This window comes from Macadamia integrifolia, chromosome 7, assembly GCF_013358625.1.
Source record: "Macadamia integrifolia cultivar HAES 741 chromosome 7, SCU_Mint_v3, whole genome shotgun sequence".
NCBI classification, from domain to species: Eukaryota; Viridiplantae; Streptophyta; class Magnoliopsida; order Proteales; family Proteaceae; genus Macadamia; species Macadamia integrifolia.
In genome coordinates, this window is record NC_056563.1 from 13,701,971 (window position 1) to 13,725,256 (window position 23,286).

General features: G+C 36.0%; 1 protein-coding gene across 1 annotated transcript; it reads left to right on the forward strand.

Moving 5' to 3' along the window:
* Positions 1 to 7,054: 7,054 nt before the first annotated feature.
* On the forward strand, positions 7,055 to 21,606 carry LOC122083257 (protein MEMO1). The gene is made up of 8 exons (XM_042651003.1): positions 7,055 to 7,292; positions 10,842 to 10,926; positions 11,031 to 11,099; positions 18,393 to 18,505; positions 19,563 to 19,674; positions 19,747 to 19,890; positions 21,011 to 21,185; positions 21,277 to 21,606. Exons 1-8 carry the CDS (start codon positions 7,241 to 7,243, stop codon positions 21,400 to 21,402), a joined length of 876 nt encoding a protein of 291 aa, XP_042506937.1. The 5' UTR covers positions 7,055 to 7,240; the 3' UTR covers positions 21,403 to 21,606.
* The last annotated feature ends 1,680 nt before the right edge of the window (positions 21,607 to 23,286 follow it).

Below are 23,286 nucleotides of genomic sequence, written 5' to 3' on the forward strand. Positions count from 1 at the left end.
TTTCCTTAATTTTCTGATTTAAATCCTTTGATCTCAATTTGATAACACAAACTCTCTTTCTATGGAGTTCCAATATCAGGTTTGGATTACCATCTTAAAGTATTCTGGGAGCAAACTTGCAGTTAACAGCAGGAATGTCTGTTTTGATTCTCTGAGATAATAGTTTTAACTGCATTTAGTCAATACTAGCAAAACTTACAACTTGTGAATCAATAACCAAAAACTAAACATGTTCTCCTATGTTTGTTCTACCAACTTGATGTTTCTGCACACACTTCCATTCCCCCCCCCCCAACACTGGTGCAGGCGTCACACTGCCTTTTAGGGAACCTTCTTCCATAATTTTTAGACGGAACTGTTTCTTATGGGCTGTGTGGTTCCTACGCATGCGTGAGGGCCAATGGGAGCACACAAGGAGGCATCAATAGGGGCATCATATTGTATTTCATGGGGGTGGGTTGACCATTTTGCCTCTCATGTGTCTTCGCGCAGGGCCATTCTCCTTCACATAAACCATTTCCCCAATTTTTATTTCTATCCCTCCTATTTTTTAGGAAGTCATAATACCCCAAGATACGTTCCTATTGGGATTGTAAAATTTATTGGAAGTCTTTCAGACTTTAGCACTTGTACAAGACTTTGGCATTCCATCAACTGTGACTAGGGGCATATTCATTATTTTTTTGGTAAGTGATATAATTATTAATCGGAGCTGGAATCTTTATTTTATATACAGTATTTTCCCAAACTTATAGTTTTTCTTTCTAATACTAAGATTCCCCTCTTTCTCAATTCTCATCCAATGTGAAATAGATTTTTTTTTTTTATTACCCCTTATGACTATTTCACTAATTCTAAATCATTCCAGATTTGGTTATTAAATTTCACTTCATTTTACATCCAAAACCCTTTGTTATAAAATATAAAATGAAAATTACATATTAAAATGCATCAATTAATATGTTAAAAAAATATAAGTAATTTATACAATCAAATGGGATTACATAAGGTAATAATTATCTAATTAAATTTCTTTGTTAAGTTTGAAAATTTCAATTCCCGTCCCATTAAATAAAAGAAAGAGTTCTTTATGATGGTGAAGTGTACACTAGCACCTTCTCGCTCTCTATCTCTCTCCTCTGCTAAAAAATCCTCTCCCCTACTAAAATAAGAAAAAAAGGGTCGATGGTACTACCCTTTCGTCTCTCTCTCTCTCTCTCTCTCTCTCTCTCTCCTCCTCACATGAAATGACCTCTTTGCCGCAATGTATGAAGTCATTTCATTGCTTCTCATTGGTGTGACTCCATGTTGTTTGCTTGAAGAACCCTCGAAGAAAAAAAAGAAAAGGACAAGGTTCTTTGAGCAAGCGATAGACAGAAAGGCACCAATAAGGTGCGGATCCATATCGTACATTGGATGGCAATTAGGTCATTTCAGTGATGAAGAGAGTAATAGACATAGAGATGTTATCCTACACTATCTCAGTGTCTCAAGTAACTCCCCAAAATTTAAAGGCCTTAGGGTTTTTTTTTTTTTTTTTTCCATTACGACCAAACCTAACATGGGGACTTGTACGACGAAGTATGATAGATTTCAGGAATCAAGTGAAGCACAAACCCCCTTTACCTAAAGTGGGTATGCGGAAACATTCTCAAGCTTACTTGTCTATTTTGTTTCCATAAATACCTCTCTTCACTCTTTAAAGGGCAGTAAGTCGGGCATGTGTTCAACCCTAAGAGTGTACTTGGCATATGTGACTCGGAAACAAGAACAAAGCTTAACTTCTCAAATTTGGTTGGAGGTTACTAACCAATTACGGGCTCAAATTCTTACAGCCAAGTATTTCCACAATAGTTTAGTTTTTTATCCCATGACTTTGAAGAAAGATGGATCTCCCTGCTCGAAAAGTATTGTAGGTATCTGTTTTTAAAAGAAAATAAAATAATAAATATAACTGCAAGCGCATGGGTCGCATGTAGATGCGAGTCGAACACGAGGGGGTTGACCTTAATTAAAATTCAATCTTAATCTAAGCAAAGTGTACTTAAGGTTACAAAAATAATTACTAAGGTAACTTACATACAATGAAATTAAAACTAACAATATGGAATTTACGTAAACTAAGGACCTAAGAAATTAGAAAAAAATTGCAAAATAAAGATGACAATGATAATCAAACTCACAAGAAAATTTTCAGAATTTAAAATTAACCTTAATCAAAATTCAAAGCTTCAAGAATGATGACTGAAAATTATCGGCAAAGAGTTCTCAGGGATAGCAATCCACCTTGAGATTAGGTAAAATTCACGGTCAAAACACCAAAATATGCATGTATCCTGATTAGGTCAATAGGAGACATGGCCAATCAAAGCAAATATTTCCCATGAGTAATTCAATCAACAAGACACGAAACACAAAAATAAAATTTTATGAGTATAGACAAGAGACACAAGAGATACAGTGACAAATATGCATATGGTTTCTTCAAGATGACATGCATAATGTAGAGGCATCTAATGTATGGTCTAAACAATGCACATACATTGAAGCACATAAACATGGTGACCATCAATCCTTCCTTCTCTCATAGTTTCATCCAATCCTGAGTTGAAGGATTTAGTTGACAATGGAAAAATTAAAAGGAAGATGGAATGATAAAGAAAGCGTTAAACTAAAAAAAATAAAAATAAAATAAGACAAGAACTTCTTTGAATGGAGAAATGCAAAGGCTTGAGAAGAAAAATCCAGCTTATAGAAAAGTCTTCAAATCTTCCTTGCTTCCAATAACTTGTGTGGAGATTACAATTTGAATAAAATGAAAATTACTAAATCTTCATATCAACTTTAAATAAAACTACAACTTGTAAACATAAATTCAAAGCTAAACTAACGTAGTAGGAAGAAAAAAGAGAAGGGAGAGGGAGCTTAGTGTTTTCAGAGAGAGTAGAGCTCCTCTATTTATAAAGTTCAGCTATCTAAAGAATGAGAAGAAAAAAAAAAATATATAGAAAGCAAATAAAAATCAAAACATGTAATAAAAACTATCCAAAATTTGATAATCCCAATTCCCTTTATAATGTTTCCTTTAATTCGAAAATAGAAGATATAATAGCATCTTCTAGAATATTGTCCAATATAAAAGATCATGAATATGAAACTATTAAATATTCATCTCAACATATGGTTAAAAACCAAAATAGAATGTTGACTCAGCCTAAATCTTCCTTGTAGAAATCGTCCACCACATAGGAAATACTTGGAATTTATTTTGCATATTTTACCAAAAGAGAATCTTGTAAGCTCAACCAGGCTAGCTAGAATTTGGCTCCTTGTGCTGAATTTAACACTTGTACTCTAATTGATCCACTTTTTGCCTGAATTCTGGAAACAAGAGAAAATACTTAAAGTAGTCTTGTTATGGGAATTAAATGATGTATATAATTGGACTAATTTGCATATAAAAAAATGCTCAATAGTATCCTACCTATTATGGAAAAAAATTGATTTATTTGAAAATTGGTAATGGTTTGGATACTTATTTTTGGATTGATCCTTGATTTCCTGAACCTAATGCTAATTCTAATAATGTATTTTTTCACACCAATATGCACCCCTCTTCGCTTCTTAAAGCGAATGATTTTATGGTAGGGAATCAATGGAATGTTGGACTTTTAAATTCTTTGTTCCCTCTCACCATCACAAATAAAATTATCCAAATTCCACAATGATGACGATAACAACAATAAAGCCTTATCCCAACTTAATGGGGTCAACTATATGGATCCAAGCAAGAACAAAGAACATAAAGGAAAAAGTTATGGGAAGCAAAAGACAAGAGTAGTAACAATATAGAACACAACTGGATAGGGTCCACCGCATGGATCCTAGCCCTCCAATCCACTCTATTCAAGGCTATACAGGAATCAGAACTAAACTAAGCATATCTTTCTTCACAACTTCCCTTATGGTCATTTTGGCATGCCCCTATTTCTTTTAGATCCCTCAATCTGGATAAGATAACTTCTCCTTATAGGGGCATTCGTAGGCCTCCTTTGGACATGACCATGCCATCGCAAACGGATTTCTCAAAGCTTATCATAGATTGGGGCAACTCCCAATCTGTTATATATATGTTCATTCTTTACTTTTATCCTTTCTTGTTTTCCTGCACATCAATCTCAACATCCTCATATCTACTATGCTTAATTTGTCTAGATGCCGCTTCTTAACTGCCCAACATTCTGCGCCGTACATCATAGTTGGTCGAATGAATGTCCTAACATTTTTCTTTGAATTTTATGGGAACACGTCAGTCGCACAAGAATCCTGTCGCACCTCTTCACTTCATCCACCCCACTTTAATTTTATGTATCACATCATCATCAACATCAACTTCTTTATTAATGACTGAACCCAAATATCTAAAAAGGTCATTTTATGGTATCTCTTTCTCCTCATAGTCACCACATCGTTATTCCTCACAGTATGATTAAAGTTACACATCACATATTCCGTCTTTGTTTTGTTTATCTTAAATTCTTTTAATTCCAAGGTAGATTTCCATCTTTTCAATTTAGCGTTAAGTCAAATATTAGTCTCATCCAATAGAACAATATTGTCAGCAAAGAGTATATACCATGGAATCCCACCTTGAATTTTCTCGGTCAAGTCATCCATCACAAGCACAAACAGATATGGGCTTAGGGTAGACCCTTGATGAAGCCCAATGGAGATAGGAAAATTCCTTCCTTGTCCGCCCTTGGTCGTCACACTAGTCACCACGTCAACATACATATCTTTAATTATATCTAGATACATACTTAACACACCTCTCTTCTCTAAGACATGTCAGATTAATTCCCTTGGGATTCTGCCATAGGCTTTTTCCTAGTCAATAAAGACCATATGGACTTAAAGGATTTCTATGAGTCTTCTAAGAAGGTAAATGGCTTCTATTGTAGATCTTCTTGACATAAAACGAAATTGATTGTCTAAGATATTAGATTCACTTCTCAATTGTGCTTCAATAACCTTATCCCAAAGCTTCATAGTATGGCACATAAGTTTAATACCTTTGTAGTTATTGCAATCTTGACCATCCCCTTTATTTTTTATATTAGAGCTACAATACTCTTCCTCTACTCATTTGTCATTTTTTTTATGCTCATAATCTTGCTAAAAAGGTTGTTTAACCAATATACCCAATGGGATCCTAAACATTTCCATACATCAATTGGGACTTCATCGGGGTTGGGAGTCTTACCTGTTTTCATCTTTTTTAAGATTTCTTTAACTTTAGCCATTCCAATCTTTCTTATATATCTATGTTGTGTGGTATCTTAATGATTAATGCACTCTTTCGGGTTACTCCCACTCGAGTTGTCTCCATCTAAAAGCTTATTGAAACAATCGCCTCATCTTTTTATAATGTTCTTATGTTTTAGTAGCACTCTACCATCTTCATCTCTGCTTTTTGTAGTTCTTAGTTTAGCTATCTTATAGATATCTTTTCCCCCATCCTTTGTGTTTAAGTTATTATAAGGATCATCGTATTTCTTCGCGTATGCTTTCCCTACAATCTTTATAACTTCATTTTTGGCTATATAGTAATTCCTTTTATCCAATAATCTGGATAAGTGGTGGAATCCCTTCTCAAAAAGGGGACTTTGTCAACTAAAATAGGTACAAAATTTCTCCCAAACTAATGGACTTACTAACTATAATGGATGCTCAAACAGGTGCACATGTTTATCTCCTTGCTCACATTGGTGGTGATATTTTTGAAAACTCAAAATTCACTCCAAATTTAAGTTTTTATTTTTTTGCAGACTTGTACTTGAAGGAATTCTTACAAAAGACATCCTATGAAAATGGTTGGATATTAACCATTTTTGTGGTTTGTGCTACAATCACCATGAGACTACCTGGCATGTCTTCCTTTCATGCGTTATCTCAAGAAGAGTTTGGGCTGCCTATCCTTTAGGACCCAAAACTGAGCATCTTATTTTTTCATCTTTTTTGCATTTAATTATATATTTTTATAATTCTAATGACACACCTCTGATTAATATGGATTTTTCCTTTAGAATTTTATTATTATGTGCCACTATATCTGGAAAATTATGAATGAGGTAATTTTTTGTTCGAACAAATCCAACCCCCATACTATTCTACAAGAAGTAGAATACTAGGTTTCTAATGGGTTGCCCTCACAAATTGTTGAAAACTAGGTGACTGATTTTCAACCCTTTCCCGTTCATATAATATGCCTTCCCTTCCTGCATTAAAGATTTTTGATCATCACGGAAAAAAAAAATAATAATAATATCGGATGGACAATTGCCCTTATAATAGAAGAGAATTGTGTCTTACTCTATGTGAACCATTTGAAGACAAGAATAGATTGTGAAGCAACAACATGTGGCCTTTCTAGGGTTTGAAGAAGGCAACAGAAGAAAGAAGGGACGTCGATGAGTTATGGAGCGACATAGAAGAACTGAGAATTTTTTTTTGGCAATAGATTTTTTGGCCATGGATTACCTTATCTCTTTTTTTAGAAAATGCTTATCTTTGAATAAATATCCATTTTTATAAAACCTAACAACAATCTAGTTAGAGCACTTAAAACCATAGTTTTGACGCTATAGATGTGAAAATAGTGATCAAATAACCATAAGCTATGTTCCAAACTTTATTTTTAACTTAATCTAAATTTTATTCTTTTCAATAAAAAAAAAAAAAAGCTTAAAAATGTACATTCACGTGAGCCCTATATGAACGACCATGGTTTGTGGAATCGGATCATTATCGGCCCTTGTTGGATCCCAATTCCTGTAGATACCATACTGCTGGATGCTTACGGACAAAGGGTAATAATTTAAGAAACTCTTTTTTTTTATTGACAACCAGAGGTACTTTTGTCCGATCTGGACCGATACGGGACGATCTGGATCCGAATTGGTATCGTCCCTGGCCGATCCCGGGACCGAAATAAAAAAGATGAAAAGGGGAAGAGAAGGTAGTGATGAGCTCACCTTCACCATCTGCTTTAAAAGATGCCGTGTTTGTCAAGAGTTACAACTTTGTGCTCACTTTATTAGAGTTTAGAGTTGAGTCGAGTAACTGCGATTGTTCATTCCATTCTATTCCATTCCGTTCAGGAGTTTCTAGGGGTTTTATCTCTTTGCGGTATCATCTTAGTTCTCTGATCTATCGTTCGTAGCCTTGTTTCTATTTGAAGATGGAGAAAATCCGAAGAGCATCTCATGCTGGATCATGGTACACTGATAACCGTAAGTTAATTCTAGTTTTCACTTCATCCTTCTTCTCATTGTCTTCAAATTTACTCTTTTTTTTTTTTAATCTGATTTTAATTTATAATTTTTTGTTTGTTTGGTTTAGAGTCTGATGATCGAAAATATTGCTTGCTTGCCGTCTTTCCTTATTGTTGTGAATAGTTGCGATTATTGGGAAGTATATAGGAATGGTAATTAGGTTTTGACGATAGGAGTTTTCCGAGTTGAAAGCTTTCGGTGGAGATTGGTAAGTTACGACAAAAAGATGAGTAATTTTCTGATTTTGAGCTATTAAAGGTGCCTTGTGATTGAGACTCGATTATAAATTTGGGCACTTTGCCATTTTTTTGAGCTAAATAAAGGCATTCTATAGTCTATTCGACTGCTGGTAGCATGGTACTCTGGTTTATCCTTGCATTTGATCATCCAGGTTTTTTTGTTCAAGACGACGATCCATGTGATATCTTTTATCGTACATGTAGTGTAAAAATTCTCTTCAACTTTAAGACACAAACTGGTTGGGAGCAAAATGAAGTGAGGGGAAATGAAATTAAAAAAAAAATATATGATGGAAAAATTTCTAATCATTACAAAAAATGATTGGAAAACTAACTCGAAAACTTACTGACATAGTTTAGTTAAATTATACTTCACTTTCTCACCGAATCATGTGTAATCGAATAAGAAAATATGATAGGGCTAAAGAATCAAATGAAGAGTCTAATTTCTATACGTGGAAAGATTTTAAGTTGGTTACACAATCATGATTACATAAGTTTCCATTTTCCATTAATTTCACTTCCTTTCATTTCCCTTTATTCATAAGTCGTAAACATATGGAGCTTCATTGTTTTTGGGGCCGCTGGAGTTATTTTGGATTTGAAAGTTCACATTGTCTTTGGTTCGATGAAATTGTGATGCAAATAAATCATATAGATGGGCTTTGTTTATTTGAAATAAGCTTTGAGTTGGGTTATGTATGTGTTGGGCCTTTGATCCTGTGTGTTTTCATTGTAATGAGCCTATAATATGGGTAGAGGCTAGGTATACGAGATTAGTTAAGTCTCTTTATTTCTTTATTTTAATTGTTATTAAGTCTTTTAATTAGGATTCATCGAGGCTTTTCTGACATGGTTTGGGTGCTTATGCTCCTATCTTCTTGCTTCGGATGTAAATTTAAGTCATCAAGATTGGGCACTTTGGTTGGCTCTTGGATTAGGATTCTATAAGTCCCAACCTGTTTTGAGTCGATTTCCTAGATTTTTTATGTGACCTAATTGGTTAATGATTGGGTTTGGCTTTTCCTTTTCAGCGTTGAGTTTGTTTTTGACTCTTTTATATAAGTTTGTAAGGGAGATCAATATTGTACACGAATTTTGATTGATGACAAGCTTTGTCTTTGCCTCTTTGGTGCCTATCGTGGTGTGCTCTTTGATGTAGATCAAAGCATTAGGAAGAAGAGAGTGAACAAGAATTACTTTTCATATGAACAGTACCCATGTAGCAAGAAGATTTCCTTGATTTTTGGAATCTAGTAGGATTTTAGGAGGATTTATTTATTTTGGGAATAATATTGTAATCTTTCGTTTATTTGGGTAGATGTGTAGAAGTGATCTTTTATTTCCTGCATTCTTACTTGGGTAGATTAGGTAGGATATTTATTGTGTTTCTAATTTTATTAGTCTAGGGTTTAGGAAGGAATTAAGAGATGTAGATCTTATTTTATTTCAATTTTAGACTTTAATTAGGATTTTTTTTTTATTATTATAAATATGCATGTAACCTGATACATTATTCAGAGTTAAAGATGAATTGATTGATTGTTAATGGTGCCGGATGGGTACGATCGCAATGGTCATGGGACCTTCTTGCTGCCCCCCACCTATGTGTGATCTCTTCTCTCTCTCTCTCTCTCTCTCTCTCTCTCTCTCTCTCTTGCTATCTTTCATCTTCCTTTCCCCTTCTATTTACTGTTACCATTACCTGTACCCTGTTTTGGCGATTTTGGCTGCCCTAATCAGGTGGGTTGATCTCCCTTACTTCTAATCAATTGGGGCTGAAATTTCTAGGGCAATTCAAAACCTGGAGTATTGGCCCCCAATCTCTCCTCTCATTTGGATCCTCCAACCAGGGACTAATTCTGGTTTCTGTTCTACCGCCAGCAGCAAGTTTGCGTAAATTTTCTACATGGTTCAAGGGCTGTTTTGGTGGGTTATTAATTGGATTTCACAAAGGTATGTGTTGTGAATCTGCCCCCAAAATCATGCCTTGAATCGGTGTGCCGTGGAGAAGTTCTCCTCATAGTAAGTTTTCTTTTACTGTTAGGTTTCTGCAAGTGTTGTGGGGTTGGAGAAGACAACCGTCCCCACTCCACGATTCTATAGCGCTTTATTTTCTTCTTTTAGTTTCCCGTATCATTGCCCCTACTTTACCCTTTTTATTACACCCTGCCATCAAGTTGTTTGCCATTTTGTTCCTTATTGGAAACTGTTTGTTAATGTCGATATTCTGTCTGTACTTCTTGGGTAGCTGCCGTTAATGGATTAGGCTTTGAAGTTTGAAAATGCCATATTGCTATTGGAATTTAACTCTAAGAGAAAGATACCTATAATGAAACTGCTAGAGACAAGTGGGAATTGATACCGTATTGTTCCATTGGCAGTTTGTTGCCTCTGTTGTCATTCTAATATGGAAATGAAGTAATTGTTTCCGATGCCTTTGGGCATCTTAATGCCCAAATGGTTAAATGATTTGTTTCTTGCTTTTTTTTGGATTAATTAGTCATCTAGGACATGTTAAGCAGATCTTAGTATTACAATCAAGTAACAAGATGGGGCCAAGGAGCACACCATCAACTACAACTGGATGTTGCACTCACAAAAGTTTTTGAAGGGCATTGGTCATCCATTTTTCCCTTCCATAGGAATAGATGGTTGTATTGTATTGATATAATGGAACTAGCACAAAGAAAATGCAGCTGTATAGGAGAAGCTGCATCAAAACTAGCAATGCAGGGTGTTTCCATACAAAAGATCACCGGGACCCATTTTTGGGAAAATGCTAATACCACCCAATGCATTTTGATGCAGGCCTGGAATTTCGGTTGGGTGAAAGGCATTGATTATGTGATGATAGAACCAGTCAAGGGTCTCTGCTTGGTGAAAGGCATTGACTACTTAACACTTGGACGGCCCTTTTTATTTTTTAAATGATAAAGTAGAACGGCTTCATCCTAGATTTTCACCTAAATTTCCATGGTGGATGGGGAACCGGGGGGATACATTAACATTTTGTAATTATAGGGATTCTCTGAAGCAAGGTGTTGCTTTTCCTGAAGTGGTTCATATGTCTCAATGTTCTTTGTGTACTGTATGTCATATTTTAACAAGGAAGCTTAAAAAGGGAGGATTCATTCAAAAATATTGAGAAACATTCAAAAGCAAAAAAGAAAGAAATAGATGAAGAGATCATGTTCTATGTTTCCTTTGGCTTTATGTTACTTCTGAATGTGTTTATACTAATCAGTCTTCTTTCCTTATGTATCAGCAACCAAACTGGGAGAAGAGCTTGATGGGTGGCTGAGAGCAGCTGGTCTGGCTAAATCTCCAGATGTAAGAGGTGTAATCGCCCCGTAAGTTTATGTCAACCCATTTTCCACCATTAAGTTTTAGAATGATTTTCATGATCAACTTTTAAGTAATTGAATTTCTCTTTTGGTATCACTTTAAACAACAGGCATGCTGGTTATTCGTATTCAGGTCGGGCAGCAGCCTTTGCATTTGGCAACATAGATCCAACAAACATGTGCGTTTTTTTTTCTTTTTTCTTTGGGTCTTACAGATGCTTTACATTGATTTTGTTCTTTATAGTTTGTTTATTTATCTACCGTAGTACTCTTTGTGTATTACATGCATTGAACTGAATATCCTAGTGTATGATGAGCTCCAATGTTGTTTGATTATTTATCTCAAATCTTTATTCCTCCATAATCCTAACTTTTTGCTTCACCCTTTCTCTGGTCTCAATGTCTCATTATCGAAGACTATATCTTTAGCAATAAGCATGCATAATTGGGATTTACATTCTGTTCAAAGCATCTATACCACCTGTTTTTTCTAGTGTTGTGTTTGACTGTTTATGATGGGGTTCAGCCTATAGTTCCTAGGTGAGGCCCTGTTTGTCAAGGTGTGCGTAAAGCAGGTTTAGTTTGGACCTTTGAGGTTATGCTAGTACTCTCTGTTTGCAAATATCCTGACCAACATAAGATAATTCGTAGTATGTTTAGTAGTAATATAATGTATTAACTATAGAGGAGACATGAAGCATTCACCAATCAATCAACAGTCATCAAAATAAACAATAAATGATGAAGGAAGTATTCATTTTTCCAAGGACTATGATTTTATGGCTTATCATATTCATTTTTCATATTTCAATTTTTAATCCCTTAGTTTTAATGTTTTTCCAATTTTGATCCCTTAAAGATTTACTAAGCTAGTAAGGTGCATCATAAAAGCATACAACCATACATGAACTAAAAAAATAAATAAATAAAACCAAAAATGGTAAAACCAAAAATGGTGCCCACTTAGGTCCAAGACCATATGTTGGCCCGAAACTTCCAAGGAAAATCTAATTGAGCATCTCTAAACATATTTAAACATTTAGATTGTGAAAAGAAAAAAAAAACACATCCGAATGGTAGTTTTGCTTCGGACTCTAGATTACGAATGTATGCAGTACCCTGCTGTATACTTTCTCTAATATAACTTATTCTACACATATTTTAGCACTAGAACATACAAAATTATTCCACCAAGAAATGTAGAGGATTTGGCCAAACTTGTTCCACCAAATTGGGATCTTGCACAAATCTGATGGGCTTTTAGAAGCCTAAGTCCCTGTTCGCTTGCTGGAAAAAAAGTGGGGCAGGAATAAAGGGGTGGGATACATAGAAGGTTTTCCTTAAAATTACAAAAGCCAAAGTAAGTTGTTTGGATGGGGTGCTAAAGTAACAGACAACAAGCATTAAATGCTTTGTTTGCCTATGTGGCAAAAGAATTATCCCACCCCACCCTTCTTTAAAGTCCTACCATATTGGGTAGGATTTTGAGGGAAATGTGGGGATATGGGTTGCATTATTAGTTTATTATTCCACCCCATCATTTCTTTGCCTTCGTTGTTCCTTGACTCCATTATATGTGGGACCCATTACTTTTTCTTTCCCACCCTTCTTTGCGTACCAAACAAAGGGAGCCTAAGGGATTACTTTTAGAAATTTAGTTAAAAAAAACTATAATCATAGTGACAGGTATAGATACCAAATTTAGAGATAATTTTATTAACAACAAATGAAGAGCAAGGATCCATGTGGCGGACCTAATTTAGTTGGGATAAGGCTATGATGTTGTTGTTGTTGTTTAATAACAACAAATCAAATATTCAGATATGGTCCAAAATCTGATGTACAGATATGAAGTTATAGGCTAATCCTACTGGAGGTAGGATTTAGAAACAATGTTTAGAACAGTAACCAAAACCAGTATATTCTAGATAGTTCAGGCAGAGAGAACAGTGAACTGATTTGATGTATGTGTTGGGCCCCAGTTGACACTGGGAGGGGGTGAATCAATGTACCAATTTCTTTTTCTTTTTCAGATTGTATCCCTAACTTGGCAATCACTATTGACACTTTAATAGGTATACACAGTTTACTGATGCTGCCTAGAGCTATCTCACAACCCTTACATTGTAAGCATTGTCACACACACTTGTATGGTGGTATGCACATCCACATTACACCACCAAGTGGTCAGGTCTACTAGATGTATACACCCATTTTGTAGAAAAGCACTCCAATTCATAGTACACACATGCACATCCACAACATAAGAAATACGTGTTTCAGACAGTTGCTTATATGCAAAGAGTAACGCCCATTGTCGGGCTCAGCATCAACTCAATACTAAATATGATTGCACCCATAATTAGGGAACAAATTCTCAGTTTCCATCTTTGATATGCAAATACTAGGTCGTCACTCCTATTTTCCCAAAATGATCTGAGAGGTTGCACCCACGGCAACTATGTTTAGGAAGTGGTAACTACCAAGGAACACAGTCCTTGTGTACAACACTTAATTGGACACCAATTTCAAAATGTTATTGGGCTTATATCAATGTACGTATCAATGTCGTACAATGATGCACATACTAGCATAGGTCTACTGTATCAAAATCCTATACCTAGCACATACATGTATCTGGACAAAATATAAAAGTAAACACAGGGGTAGAGGATGCTTACAACCCTTTTCTGTGATACCTAGAGATGTTTCAGAGAACCCCGAGACGAATCTGAGAACCCAACTTTGTCTGTAGTGCTCACTAGAATCTTCAACTCTACCAATGGGATGGAAGACTTGGATCTTCAAGTGTGTACAACCATGTGAGGACCTCATTTGCTCTCAATATCTTCCCTTTTCTTTCTTTTTTCTTCTTCACATTAGGATTTTTCTCTTTTTCTCCTTTTTTCTTTTTCTTTTCTTGCTTGTCTCTTCTTCTTCTGCTTCTTCTTCCTTCACTAAGGCAAAACCCCCATTAATGGAGCTTTCCAACTTTGCTTGAATTATTAAAGTCGTTCAAAGCACATACAACAAGGGAGAGATTTTTTCTCTTACTTCACTTTTTTTCTATTTCTTGTATTTCTTGCAAGGATGCTTAAATAAATCCAACAAAATTTCAATAGAGTTCAATACATGTCAATGGAGCTAAAAAATGATTGTTGGAGACATTCCAATGCAATCACAAGTTCCCATTTTTTCTTTTTCTTTCATTTTCTCTTCTAAGGTTTTTTCTTCTTTTTGTTCTTGAAGAGTTAAAGAATGAAAGCCTTAAAATTCACTTAAAAAGGACCAACAAAAGCCCCAAAATCGTGCATGGTTTAACCAACCGATTTAAATCGAAATTTACTTTGACAGATTGACCTTTCCTTATGGCAGGGGGCATAAATTTTTTATGTACAACTCCGATTAGGTGGAATCTTGTCTCATTTGAAAGAAGACTAAAAAATTTATAACTTTTCTAGAAATAGCCTACCTCTAATTTTGGCCGTAAGATGCTCAAAATTTGACTCAAAGTCAAGTGAAAATGAATTTTTTATGAGTAAGGATGACCAACTCCAATGCATTGTACCTCTTCCACGAAAATAGCCATATCTTCTTCTTTTGAGCTCTGGTTGACTTGATTTCTTTTCTACGTAGAGAACACTTGAAGCACTACATTTCTCATGTTCACACCTTCAATCTAGGTCTACTGCATGGATCTAAAAAGGGCTTGAATCCAACTAATGTGTAAGACATTGCCTATTTTAACATAGATGTGTTGCATATTTTTATCCTTGTTGGCAACCTTAACCACATGTCAATGATGAGGTGGTCAGAGGTGATGACGTGGCTGTGTACAGTCACTATGTTGTCATAGCAGTGCTCAGAGGCATGTCACAAGTTGTGTGTGTGAAGTGGAAGCAGCTAGTGAAGGACCCTTCATTGAAAGCAAGTTATTGGTTTATACAATGACAACACGTTTGAGGGTTTTTTTTTTTTTTTCGAAAATCTAGATGAAAGATTTGGAAGGAGACATGTATATATAAGTTGGAGATTGTTTGAGCCATGAATCTAAAAAGTTGCGACATGTTCTTTTGGCGTTGTGCATGGATCTCACAAATGGATGCAAATTTGGAGTCTTTCAAGTCTTCTATAAGTAGGAAAAATAACCGGATCAATTGGAGCTCAAATGAAGAAAGATATGGCCATTCTGTGTAAGAGGTGCTATCTGCCTAGCATATAGTCGACCATGCATTGGGGTCGGTCGTCCATTCTCATGACGGGTTTGTTTCACTTGACTTCGAGTCAAATTTTGAGCATCTTCTGGGAAAAATGGGAGGTAGGCTAGCAAAGTTGTATATTTTTGTGTCTTCTTTCAAATGAGACAAGAATCAACCTAATCAAAGTTATACATAAAGAGTTATGCACCCTGCAATGAGTGGAGGTCAATCTACTAGAGTATATTTCAGATTGAATTGGCTGGTTAAACCATGCATGATTTCGGGGTTTGTGTTGGTCATTTTAAGTGGAATTTAGGGTTTTCATTATTTAACTCTTCAATTAAAAAAAGAAAAAAAAAAGAAAAAGAAAAAGAGAGAATAAAAAAAGCCTTAGAGGACAAAGGGAGGAAAAAAGAGAAGAAAAGGAAAGGCGTGAGCTTTTGATTGCATTGAAATATCTCCAACAACCATTCTTGAACTCTATTGACTTAAATTGAAATCTATTGAAGGTTTGTTGGGTTTATTGAAGCATCCTGCAAGAAAGACAAGTGGGAGAAGATGTCTCTCCCTTGTTGTATGAGGTTTGAATGATTCTTTAATGCTTCAAGCAAGGTTGTAAAGATCTATTAATGTGAGCGTAGTGTGGTGGTTGTGTTCATTGATGCTCTATTTAGAGCTTCTTTGCAAGAAAAGCCAAGACATGGGAAAAAGGGAAAAAAAGAAAATAAAGAAGAAAGTGAAGTAAGAGATGAAGAAAAGAGAAGGAAGAGGTTTTAAAAGCTTGGCCCACTTGAAGATTCAAGTTCCCTTTTGAGAAGGGGTTGTTGAAGATTTCAGTGAGCTTAGAATCGGTGGTGTTGACAAGTACATCGCCCGGATCAATTTGACACTTTGCAAGGGTTGTAAGGATCTCTATCACTTACCTTGTTTTATTTGCATTTCTTGTATCCTACACATGTGTTTGCTAGGTTGAAAATTGTGGATATCCTAGTCTAATTTGGATTTCACTGTAAGGCATTTGTTATAAGTCCATATTATTGTTACTAATATTTAAAGGGTGTTTAGTGGGTGCTCCCTAGCAGTAGGTGTTGCTACTTGTATCGGCACTGCGTGTGCCTTCTCGGTTTCATGCTGGATAAACCTAGGAGTGGGTGCTCTAGCTATAGGTGCAGCAAAAGTTGAGTTTTGAGTAGATATGAAGCCTTTATAGGCACTACTCCGAGGACGTATGCATCTTGCCGAACCTCGTAAATATTTGTGTTGTGCGTGTGGACTTATTTATTTCCTATGTTTCTTTGATGTGTGTGGGTTGCAAGATGTGTTTGCACACCTGGAAGTGTCTATGATTAGAGGCTGGGCGTGCATACGAATGTGTATCTTCAACAACGAAGAAGTGGTTGCCACGTCAGGTGCATTGTCAGAAAAGGTATTTGGATTGGATACACTGATTCACCCCATCTCAATGTCACTTGTGAGTCTGTGACTCAACAAAACGTTGACCTGAAGAACATGTCGTAACTTTCTACTTCGATATCCGATTGATGTGATTCCAGTTGTGTTGGACTCACGATGTGAAGATCTACTACTTCCATATGCATGTCTCCTTCTAAACTTCCATATGGATTTTTGAAAAGGCCCTCAAACATGCTGCCATTGTATAAACCAATGATTTATTCACTTATAATGTAGGGTCCTTCACTCGTTGCTTCCACTTCACACGTGCAACCTGTGGTACTCCTTAGAGCACAGTCATGACAACATAGTGTACACAGAAGAAAATTATCACCTCTGGCCACCAGATGCGGCCAAGGTTGCCAACAAGGACAACCAATATGCAACAATATGAACAGTGATTAGAAACTGTAATAGCTACCAGAAATCGGATCTGAAAGATCAGGAACTCAGAAAATTCTAGTGAGAGAAGAATTTCTGGAAATCAGTGTAAAAATTGAATCTTGAAGTTCAAAACAGTAGCTGAACTTTAGAGAGACTTGTGAACAAGAATCAGCAAACCAAAATACACAAAGTAGCTGTAAAATCTAACAATCTAACCATCAATACAAAATAGAAAGCTTCAAAAATACTGACCTGGACTGATGGATGGATAGAGAATGGAAGAAAGATAGATAGATATGAACCAAGCATCTCTTCTGGACTAGACTAAAATCCCATCAGCCGTACCTTAGAATCTCACTTGAGGGTTGCACTGCATCTCATTGCACCATTTTGAATCTCACAGAGCATTGGAGGCAAATGCCAACTTTATTCAACTAGCAAAATTGTGAGGCTTATGAAGCCTTACAGTTGCAATGCTTAGATAGAAGCTAAAATAGGAAAGAACAAAGGAGGAAACTCTATCCAAAGTAGGAGTTGGTGTCCCACATGACTAGAACTCTATCCAAACTAGGATGAAGAGTTCTATTCAGACAAGACTCCATCTAACCTTTACAAGTGAAGAGATAAACAACAAAATATTGAAATAAAACAACCCAAACTAAAATAAGTAAATCCTGTATTGTACCTACTACCCATATTTTAGGCCAATTAAAGTGTTTTATTATAAAGAAAACCACTTGGACTAAAAGCCCAACCCAAGGCCTGTTTCTAAAAAGAAAAAAAAAGTTTTGTCTACATCAAAATCTTGCTGAAATCGGATAAATCGTTGATGGAGATGTGTTTTGTAGTCCTCAACACCTTGTTCCACCAAGAAATGTAGGTGAATAGGAAAAGAATCACGAAATTTGTGGTTTTCTCTCTTGTTATTCATGAAATGGGCTGAAATTTCAACCCATTTCAATCAAAAAATGAATATATAACATTGCTTTGTATTGTTTCAAAGAAACAATGCCGAGATTTTTGAAATGACTCTGATATGCTCATAGAGTCGACCCCTATTTAGGCTTCTTGAAATCGAAATATTTTGTAAAATCTCAGTCATTTCAACTGAAATTTCGAACCATGCTTAGGTCGAAACTTGGCCACTCGCCTAGGCAAGGCCTTAGCAACCAAGACACGTGACAAGTTTTAAAAAATGAGTGCAGGCTTTTCCCATCTTGGAAGTCCTAGGGGAGACTTGACAACAGTGGTTGAAATCATTGCTTCTAATCTAACAATTTCATTGATTTAAAAGGCATGCTGGTCAAGTAGATTAAGGTTCTATTTGTTTAACCATTCGTGTGCTGTTCCGTGCTATCTAATGCATGTAATGAAGGGGGGGAAAATGCTGTTTTCTCTGTTTCCATTGCTAATATTTGAGTGGATATCCTATTTCAGTTCTCGGGTGTTCCTTCTTGGGCCATCTCACCATTATTACACTCCAAGATGCGCTCTTTCAAAAGCCACAGTTTACAAGACTCCTGTGGGTGACCTGCCAATTGATTTGGAAGGTATTGCCAAAATTTCTCAACCCTTTTAGTTGAACAATGTATGTGAATAACAAAAGCCATGCTGGTGTATTTGATAAAGATCATTGCACTGTTTCTCCTCTTCTACATTTCTTACATGTTTTAATCGTTGTTTTAAATGCAAGCACTGAGTTTAAGACTAGAAAGGGCACAATAATTGTGCTTTACATCACAATTTTTTTGGCTTGGAGTGCAGCAGATTTCTCAAAGCCTTATGCCAATTATTTGGGGTTACCTACATGAATATTGCACTCTAGTTAAGGCGATATCTGCTGTTTATTCTGAAGAGTTTTACATTTAGTGCTGTTGAGAAAAGATGTACTTCATTAGTCTTTCTTAAAAATAAGAACTGTATCTAAATGCAACTTTTTGACATTTTCACTGGGGACAAAACATAAAGGTCTGTATTTGCAACACATTTCTTTCTTAGTAGTGCTGTTGGGAAAAGGCAAAACTGTTTTATCAATATATAAAAAAGGAAGGATGTTTTGGTCCAAAATTGTCCAATACCGTGACCTTTCACGTATTTTTCTGCAGAGCATAGATATTGGTCTCCTGGAAAGATTTTTGATTAAGAAGTTTTTTTTTTGTTTTTTTCCTTCCCTGTATTGATGACTAACAAGTCCAGATGCAATTCTAGTGTCCAAAATATTTTCCTTTTCTTTTTTGGTCAGAGGTGTCCGAAAACTTTAAAGGCAAAATTATGGTGTCACAGTGTAGTCACTGTAGTGTGCTTTTCATTGTGAAATATATTATATGTGCATGTATGAGTATCTAGATGCCTGTATGCTTGCAGGTGTGAGAAGAAAGGATCAGGTATTTAATTTGATTTAATCTTCCATTCTATCATTCTGTATGTTATAATTATTTTGGGTGACACCTTGCTTCTTCAATTTCATCTTACTGGTACTTAGATTGAAGTGACAATCACACTGGCTCTGGTCTGTTTGTACTATTATTTTGGGTGACACCTTATTTCTGCAATTTACTCGTATTGGTCCTTAGATTGAAGTAAACTCACACTGGCTCTGGTTGACAGTCAACGAAGAGCTACAGGCCACAGGGAAGTTTGAAGTCATGGATCTTCGTGTAGATGAAGCAGAACATAGCATGGAGATGCATTTGCCGTATCTTGCCAAAGTATTTCATGGGTAATTTTATTGTAGATTAAGCTTCTTTTCCCAACTTATTCACATCAAAGACTAACTGGATCTCCCGTGCAGGTATGAGGTCAAAATTGTACCTATTTTGGTTGGGGCACTTAATTCAGAAAACGAAGCCATGTATGGACGGTTGCTAGCCAAATATGTTGATGATCCAAAGAATTTCTTTTCTGTTTCCTCAGACTTTTGCCACTGGGGATCTCGGTATGCATCACAAACTGGCTCATCTTAAACTCAAATGAGTAGCTTGCCTTGTAGTTTCTCTTCTATGTTCTATAAGATAATAGGGGGCAGTTTTCCTTAACAGTCCATTTAGGAAAGGCTTCCTAAACAACCCTAAAAATCTACTAACAGGGCGAATCAGACGGGGCTCAAATTTTGTGGATAGTGAGATTGCAAGTTCTCCTGCTCACATGTCAAATTCAGCCCAAATGTTGTTTGCCATGAGGTGAAATAGAGCTTTGATAAATCCTCGACTATTTAGAGGGAGAATGCACAGTAATGGCCTGAGGGCTGTAGTAATGTGTGGACATACATAGGGATGAATGGCCGATTCACGGGGTGGGGGTGGTATTTGATTGAATTAGGACTGAAATTTGACATGTGGCTAATCCAAACCGTGTCCTTATTATCCAAGAGTTGAAATAGCCACATTTTCTGTTAACCTGCCACAATGAGAATAGGCCTTTTAGGAAGCCTTTCCTGGAGGGGCCATGTAAATTAATTTTTCCCAAAGTAATAATAACAATGAAATTGTGGAATACAGAGTTGGTATCGGCAGTATTATGTCCACACTTTATTCTTTGAGTAGAAGGTTGGGCATTTCTTTACTTGAATACTTTATTCCCAAGGTTTAAAGTATTGTATCATATTGACCAATACGTATTGTTATCAGTGGGTATTGATACGATACATATTGGTATCTTTAAAAGGGTTAATATATGATAGGTTTAAAGTATTTGTCCGTATCATATTGTATCGATATTGTTGGCTATCGATATGATACGCGATACCAATACTTCAAACCTTGTTTATTGCAAGCATTCCCCAGCAGCCTTATTTGTGTTTGTGAGTGTACAACCCACCTCATGTTTATGACTTTATGTATATATAATGGTAATGAAGCTGAAATGCAGTTATGATCCCTAAATAGTAACGAGTAGGGAATAGACAGATCTGGGGGCCCTTTTCTCTATTATTGATGGCATATGAGGGATTTATCTAGTGAAAAGTTCATCAAAAATGATGTTATCTTGAAATTTCTCTTCTTTTTTTTTTTTTTTTTGGTGAAATATCTTGAACTTGATTTCCATCTCTCTGCCAGGTTCAATTACACGCATTATGACCGGAAATATGGGCCGATCTATAAGTCCATTGAAACTTTGGATAGGATGGGGATGGATATCATTGAAACGGGAGACCCAGATGCATTCAAACGGTATCTGTCAGAGTTTGACAACACCATATGTGGCCGCCATCCCATTAGCGTTTTTCTCCATGTAAGTGTCTTTACTTGCATATGAAATGGCAGGGGAGGTCTTCCAGCCAATTATGCTCTTTTTTTTCTAATTCTTACTGGTAATTCATCAGATGCTGAAGAACTGCTCAACAAAGATAAAGATTAATTTCCTACGATATGAACAATCCAGCCAATGCAAAACCATGAGAGACAGCAGTGTAAGTTATGCATCTGCAGCAGCAGAGATTGATGCCTGAAGACTCAAAACTGAATTATTCAGAAGTGCATTAGTTGTTCCTGCCCTTTTTTCTAATTTTTTTTTTCTCCAGGGGGGGAGGTGTTCTACTATGTAAACTGTCAGTTAAAACTTATTGCTGCTCACTGGACTCATCCAAAATTAGGTTCCATTGTCTATATTTATACAAATAAAATGACATGCTGCAAAAAACCTTGTTATTTAATTTGTTTCTTTCCCCCATCGGTTCTATCTTTCTCCTAGGCTCTCTGTTGCGGTGAAAAAAAAAATATTTTACAGGAATCATCTCTGAAAGTAAAATCAAACTGTGTACTTCTATAGGGTTGAAAAGCCAAATATTCTATAAATTCGATGATATAAACTGATGTTTGATTTTATGGAAATATGGCAACAAAAAGGGTCAATAATATAATTGCCACTGATGGGAAGACGTGCCCCCATAAAATGTTTGGATATGGTTCCTCTCCCATTCCCAGTTGTGCTTTCTTTGCCCTGCACGGTGAAAGATATAACAAAATGGTGAAAATGATTGCAGTAAGAGTTCTATAAATATTATGGGAGAGGGTTTTACAAAGAAAAGCATACGGGAGTTTATCAATGAGGTACGGTAAAATGGTATCACACACAGGGGGCAGTGAAGACATTTCATGTCAGTAGGAGAGAGATAGACAACAGATTTTATTAGAGAATTGGGATCTGGATCAGTCGGGCATTCGATCAATCTGGCCGATCTGATCCCGGTTAGGCGTTCTGGTTCCTGGCATGCCCATTCACAAAAAATCATGTATGGGGGTTTGGAATTTTATGCCTGGCCATACCCCTCATGTTGATGGCCCTCTACCAGACGAAAGTATATTATTAAGGACCCTTTGGTTTGGTTGGGCTGTGAAACCAGATACACATCCAATTTTATGGTCCTGGATGGGCTTGGGCTTCAAGCATGGCATTTGTTTGTCAGGTTGTACATATTAACATATGGGGAGAAAGAACTCTGCTAGTCTGGTATTGTATGCGCCTAGACACAGATGAGCGCAAAATGACCATGCCGCCCTATATGCTGAAGATGTCTTTGCGTGCATTTCTATTGACATTGTGCATTGGTATTGTCTACACCAAAATTGACAGGATTTCTTTTCACCACCAATAGGCTCCATTTGGTTGCAAGGAAAAATCAAAGAAGGAAAATAAAAATTTTGAAAAACCTAAAAATAGAAAAGTTTACAAATACTACTTTAACATTGTTGCATTACTAGTTCCAGATCATTCCAATTTGGTCACTAAATGCCGCCTTACAAGTTTACTTTGCCTTTAAATTCCTTGAATTTGAAAAATAAATTAAACATTACATTCCAAAAAAATATAAATACAAAATATGATAAAAAAAAAAAAATTTAAGTAGTTTCCTATTCTTCTGCTTCTAACCACATGGTGGATCCTGTTACCCAATTTATCATATATGATGACCAACCATGATATAACAGTAATATAAGGCTCTGTTAGTTGCAAAGGAAATCAAAGGGGAGGAGGGTAGAGAAACTTTAAAATCTAGTTTTTTTTTTTTTTAAGTCATTGCACCACATGGTTATGTCATTAACTCCAAATCATTCTATATGTATCATTACTAAATATGGTAATAAATTTAAGTAGTTTATACAATCATATTGGGCAATGATTACAAATGTTTCATTTTCAAGTTTATAAATTTCATTTATCTCCCTTCAATTTCCTTTGCAATCAACCTCAGAGCCTAAAGGTATATGTTTTGTCAAGTGGAAATGCTGGTTTGTGAGTGAATAGTTTATTCTTTTGATTAAAGAAGGAAAAAAATAAAGCTAGGAATGAAACCATAGCTTTGAGCTTAACCCCCCACCACCCCCCCCTCCAA

Bases quoted from the DNA above. Each gene is read 5' to 3' on its own strand.
- LOC122083257 (XM_042651003.1), top strand. From the start codon at position 7,241: ATGGAGAAAATCCGAAGAGCATCTCATGCTGGATCATGGTACACTGAT. The intron at 19,675-19,746 runs GTAATTTTATTG...TCTCCCGTGCAG, and splicing joins CTTGCCAAAGTATTTCATGG to GTATGAGGTCAAAATTGTAC. The intron at 21,186-21,276 runs GTAAGTGTCTTT...GTAATTCATCAG, and splicing joins CCATTAGCGTTTTTCTCCAT to ATGCTGAAGAACTGCTCAAC.